General features: G+C 38.5%; 1 protein-coding gene across 1 annotated transcript; it reads left to right on the top strand.

Moving 5' to 3' along the window:
* Positions 1 to 342: 342 nt before the first annotated feature.
* Positions 343 to 6044, top strand: LOC132022360 (large ribosomal subunit protein eL22-like). Its single transcript, XM_059407639.1, has 2 exons — positions 343 to 466; positions 5511 to 6044. The coding sequence occupies exons 1-2, from the start codon at positions 343 to 345 to the stop codon at positions 5981 to 5983; spliced, it is 597 nt and encodes a 198-aa protein (XP_059263622.1). The 3' UTR covers positions 5984 to 6044.
* The last annotated feature ends 349 nt before the right edge of the window (positions 6045 to 6393 follow it).

Here is a 6393-nt window from a genome sequence, read left to right as displayed (position 1 = left end):
ACCCAGCTTTATGACCCTTAAACTTTCTATCCCTATTTCTTCATCTATCAAATAACACATGAAACTAATATCTGTTCTGCTCTTGTCACTGGTTATCATCAGGCTCAAAATAAAAATAAAGAGTACTTTAAAGCCCTATCTTATATAAACCTCCTGGATTTGTGTTCAAGCAAGTCCTCCCCCCACTGCACACACCACTTTCCCTTAGGATGGCCTCTGTTACCAGAATTTCTTTTCCCAATGGCATGGGCTAAAATACTGTTGGGGAACTTCATTCATTCATTTATGCTCTCATTCATTCAACAACTGCTTATTGAGAAACAACTTTTTCCGCAAGCCACTATGACAGGTGATTGGGGATATAGAGGAGAAAAAATTAGATTCCTGTCCTCAGAAATTTTTGTCAAAATGAGACAAAATGTGAAGCTTGACAAAATGATAGCACGTGAAAGTTACCAGAAGAAAGGTGGGTTCTAACTGTAATGGGCGCCATGGAAAAGAAGTGCCCAGTATGATGAATAAAGGAATCTGGGAAATATTCACAGTGGAGGAAAATACTAAGCCGGCCCCTAAAGAAGGGATAGAAGCATGCCTGTGGTGAGAGGTGGAAGGGGAATGCAAGGGAGTAGAATGACCCTGTGCTAGGACTTGGAGGTATGAAAAGGCACAGTCCATTCAGTGCATAGCCCATACTATGGCTAATAGAGCAGGGGGCATGAGGGGGATATGTTATTGGACAACACTAGAAAGTTAGCCAGAATCTTTGTCCAGGAGTACCTTCCCTGGATGGGAATTTGAACTTTATCCACTAGGTGATATACTGCAATGGTTGAATGTTAGGTAGTTATATGACTGCATTTGCATTTTGGAAAACTAACTTTAAGGATGTAACTACCAGAAATAATAAGGGTGAATGATAATATTGCTGCATAAAGATATTTAAGGAATATAGGAATGTGTTTTTGTTAAGGTAAAAAAGAGAGTAACATCATCCTAAGGTAGTTGTTTAGATGGTGTTTAGGGTTGTTTCAGAATGAGAATGAGGGCACTTAGGGGCAAAAACCTGACGGGATCTAGATGGTTGTAAAGGGTTTGCAGAGAAGAAAGAAAGAAAAAGGAGAGGGAGAGAATGTTATCTCATGGGGTCAAGCTGGCTGAGATTGAATGGATTTATTATAAGTTCTTAAAATGAGCTTAAATATACCTGGAAGGACCTTGTAGGACAGAGGAAGGTCTTCTCCCCAACAGGAGGAAACAAAGAATCTGTATCTTTATATTGTGCTTTATGTTGTCATTACAATGTCCTTGATTATGTCAGGGAGTAAGTATTCCTGTCCCCTCAAAGGTCCTTCTAACTGGACTAAGAATCAAATTGACAGGAAACAGATCCACAGGAGAAAATCAAATTTTATAGTTTATGTACAGGGAATCCGCACAGACATGGGAATTCCAAAGACAGTCAGGCAAAATGAAGTAGAAGTGTCATCCTGAACTAAGGAGAATGGGGTAAGGGTCTGGGATTTCAGAGGAAAGAAATATATTTCATATGGTGGTAAGATGAGCAGATGTTTGGTAATTAGATGTTTGCCCTACCATACAGATGGGTCACTCAGATAAAATTTATCTCTGGTAAAACCCTTAATCTGGGAAAGATCCCCAATTTAGATTTTTCTGTGTGGTTAAGGTAGAGGCAAAAGTTTCTCTTGAGCCCTCAGGTCTCAAATGCCTTCAGCTCCAAATAATCCACATGCCTAAGTGGGACATTCTGAGAGGGCTGTTCTGAACCCCTTCAGTTATTTGAGAGAACCAAATCTTCTCAGTATAAAACAAGCTAGGTTTTGTTTTGTTTTTGATTTTTACAGTCATGTTACCTCTTAAATTTAAAGTCTTTTATCGTCAGTTTGGTTGAATACTAAGTGGTGAATACACAGTGGTCTCTGATCCTATTTAATTCAAACTTTCTGTCATTTTGGGCAACTTTTGCTATTTTATATTCCCCAAATCAAATCCTAAATAAAATCCTGATCTTTAAATGTCCTTTAGATTTCCCATATCTCAAAGGACTTGTTCTTTCACTTTGTAAAAAGAGATATTTTTTTACATAGGTTTATTTTAGGGGCACATGGGTGGCTCAGTTAGTTAAGGGTCTGCTTTGGCCCAGGTCTTGATCTCAGAGTCCTGGGCTTGAGCCCCTGTCAGACTCTCCACAGAGTGGGGAGCCGCCTTCTCCCTCTCCCTCTACCATTCCCCCTACTCGTGCTCTCTCTCTCTCAAATAGATGAAATCTTTGAGGAAAAAAAAATACAGGCTTATTTTATATGTTTAATTGCATAAAAGCATTACCAAATAGGAGAGGTACTTAACCTTCCTTGGACTGTATTGGTATGGGTATATGACGTTAATATATTTTAAAACTATATAAAATTCATAGAAATTGGTCAGCTGTCCATGATATCTTGATATTATATTTTCAATAATAATTCCAGTTATTACCTTAAAATGTTGTATGTTAGGGAAACAACAACATTCCTTTGTCAATTGCATTATCTTTATAATAATGAATTCTCATCAAATTGTTAACGGAAGCAATTTTAAATCTTTTGCTGTTCACAAATCGTTATTGTTTTACTCTGGTGCTTTCTTGAAAGCTCTTGCAATCAGCAACACACCAGAATACTTTGTCCACAAGAGACTGTCTCAGAGATCCATGGAAAAGATTATGATAGGTACTCTGTGGTATAAGGTTTTGATGGCATTGCTTAAATAACTTTAAGATCATACCATGGGACTGAGGAAGAATTTCCAGAACACTAGTGGTGAAGCTCATGGATTCATAAAACTGTTAAGCCAAAAAAGCAGAACAAGAATTAATTACATGGGACTGAATGAACTGATAAAAATGATTATAATTTTTATGGTCTTTTGCTTGGAACATTGTTATTTTTCCACTGTTCTATTTTTTGGATTAAAGGAATCCCTTTCTCTTTTCTCTTAAGTTATCTATAACTCCCAACAATTTAGCAGATTAATAGATTTTCTTTAGTTAAAAAAAAAAGTTTATATATTTCTCCACACCTTATTCTTCCAGAATTCAGAAACTCTTACTGAACATATTTTATTTCATGGCCATATAGTTATTTGCATAAGTTCAATAAGAATTTATTCTCCCTTTAATTGAGCATAGTTGGAAAAATTGGTTGTATTACCATAGTTTGACCAAAATGTCATATTTGAGAATGATGTGCATAGAATTAAATATGAGCAGACAGTTTTAAGGAACAAAGTTTGGCTTTAAGGAACCAATGTTTACAAAGCTCTCTTGGAAAAATCAATGTTACTTTATTTACAAATTTCCCAGAATTATAAATGAGTAAGGGGGGGTCAGTTCCTGGCAGGCCCAGGAAACTTAAGCTATTTTGGGTACCCAGAGAAAGGAAGAATTCACCCAAATCTGTAGGTACTGCAGGTGAAATCTGATGGCAAGTTCTTAGTTTGACATATTAGTCTTGAGACTTTTAAAAAGTCCAATCTGAAATTCCTTATAAAATTTCCAGCAAAGCAAACTTTAAAAGGCCCATGTGGTCAATTATCATTCCTGCTGCACACATGTAAATGTTCAGACCAATTTTTTTTTTTTTTAAGATTTTATTTGGGTACCTGGGTGGCTGTCTTTGGGCATCTGCCTTTGGCTCAGGTCGTGATCCCAGGATCCTGGGATCCAGTCTGGCATCCAGATCCCTGCTCAGTGGGGAGTCTACTTCTCCCTCTTCCACTCCTCCTGCTTGTGTTCCCTCTCTCACCGTCTCTCTCTCTCTGTGTCAAATAAATTTAAAAAAAAAATCTTTTTAAAAAAGATTTTTTTAAATTTATTTGATAAAGAGAGACGGCGAGAGAGGGAACATAGCAGAGGGAGTGGGAGAGGGAGAAGCAGGCTTCCCAATGGAACAGGGAGCCCTCCATGGGGCTGGATCCCAGGACGCTGGGATCCTGATCTGAGCAGAAGGCAGCCACTTAATGAGTGAGCCACCCAGGCACCCCCCAGGCCAAATTTAATGAGACTAAACTATTTTGTAAACAAGAATTATTTTACTTTATCTTTGACCCAAATGGTGGTGATTGTAGAGAGAAATTTGTGTTCCAATGAAAAACTATAACCCATTCTTAAGAGTTGTCAGATTCTAGTCTTGTTCATTGTCTCTGAGCTATTTTTCACCTCTTTGGAAACTGGATTCTGTCATCTTGCACATTTTGTCAGTAATTAATGCTTCTGATTTTTTTTCTCACTCTCGTGACTTGGTATCTCTGAGAACCACCGTGGCCTTTTTCCTGAATCCTGTTAAACTGAAGTTGGATGACTTGACATAATTTCAAAGGTTTTATCATCACAACAGTGTGCTCACAGAAAGCTCACCCAATGCTTGCATCTTCTAATCTCTGCTCCAGGAAATGACCATTATTGTGACACTACCACAGGTACTCTCACTAAAGATGCTGCAGTCCCAATGTCTAGAAATTTTGACTAGCTGCCCTCTGGACATGAAAACCAAGTTTATTGTCTGCCAAGCATTAATGTTGTTTTCCTCTCCCTTTGCAGACCTCCTACCTCACAACCTGTAAACTGCATCTCTCTCCACAGCAATCAACTCAACTTCTTTTTCTGTCAAACTTACAGTAAAATTTTAGATAGGGGAAATATGGAGACACACTTGGACCCCCAGAGTTGACATAAAGATTACTTATAAGTGAAAGCATTTATACTAAAAAGATGCAGAAAGGAGTCTTATCTGATCTTCTCTTATCTGACTAAAGCAGAGCCTCCAGAAAATAAAGCTGCCTATAACCCCCACTCTGACAGAGCTTCCTGTGAATTCAGTTGGCAAGGAGACAGACCGCCCATTACCATTAGGATCAAAAAGCCCAACAGAACCTTCCATACCTTTTCACTGAAACCTTAAATATCTCCCTCATATCCACCCCCACTTTGTCAAGTTTGGAATATAAACCTTTTATTTCTAACTGTTGAGTGAAATCCTCATTGCTAAGCACTCCTCATGCACGCAGGACACACATCAGACACACTGTTTTGTCTCCTGTTAATCTATTGTCAGATTAATTTGCAGGCCCCCAGTCACTGAACTCAAGTTGGAAGAAGAAAAGTTTCCTTCCAACAGTGACACAATAGATGGTGGAATCTGAGTAAAAGTATGACACAGGGTAAGCAGAACATTTTAAATGTACAGCATGTCAAAGGAAAATACACATGATCCATAGAAAGGGCAGAAGAGAAACATGGAATGAATGTCAGCTGGTATCCAGAAATGGTTCTTCATGGGAATTTTCATGATCCATTCTTCACCACTTAGGATTGCTCTTCAGTTTCAGTAGCTCCCGTGTTCAGAGGAGAGCCAGTTCTCACAGGTGGACTTAACCTTAAGTAAACTCACTAGACTGATTTATAAAACCCGAGGGTCACGATTAATTTATTATAATTAATTATAATTTATTATAAGAACCAGATACCTTAGGTATCAGCAACCCAAGCAGCAAGCAGGGCTGGCCCCGGGACACGCGGCCCCTGGGCCCCCGCTTCAAGGCTGGGCACTTCAGAAAAAGCTCGTGGCGAAAGGGGGCAAAAAAAGAGAAGCAAGTTCTGAAGTTTACCCTTGATTGCACCCACCCTGTAGAAGATGGAATCATGGATGCGGCCAATTTTGAGCAGTTTCTTCAGGAGAGAATCAAAGTGAATGGAAAAGCTGGAAATCTCGGTGGAGGGGTGGTAACCATTGAAAGGAGCAAAAGCAAGATCACTGTAACTTCCGAGGTGCCTTTTTCCAAAAGGTATTTGAAATATCTGACCAAAAAGTACTTGAAGAAGAATAACCTCCGGGACTGGCTGCGTGTGGTGGCCAACAGCAAGGAGAGCTACGAGCTACGCTACTTCCAGATCAACCAGGACGAGGAGGAGGAGGAGGATGAGGATTAGAAGTCCTGTGTCTGGGATATTTTGTATAATCTTTAAATAAAATCTAGGAATCACAAAAAAAAAAAAAAAAAAGTCCTAAGAGTCCTAAGTCCTAAGTCTTGAGTCCTAAGACTCAAGAGAATCGAAAACATATCCACACACACAAAAAATTGTACATAATGTTCCTAATAGATTTAATCCTAAAAGCAAAAAAAAAAAAAAAAAAAAACAACAAACTTCAAAAAACCCACGTTTGGTGGTAAAGCCATACAACAGAATGCTATTTAACACTAAAAAGAATGAACTATTGATACAAACAACATGGATGATCTCAAAAACATGCTAAGCTAAAGAAGTCAGACAAAATTCATACTCTATGTTTGCTTTTATATGAAGTATGGGATCAGAAAAAACTAATCTATGGTGATCGA

This window comes from Mustela nigripes, chromosome 7 (assembly GCF_022355385.1).
Source record: "Mustela nigripes isolate SB6536 chromosome 7, MUSNIG.SB6536, whole genome shotgun sequence".
NCBI lineage: Eukaryota > Metazoa > Chordata > Mammalia > Carnivora > Mustelidae > Mustela > Mustela nigripes.
Note: the sequence above shows the minus strand (reverse complement) of the source record. Positions and strands in the feature narration are given on the sequence as shown.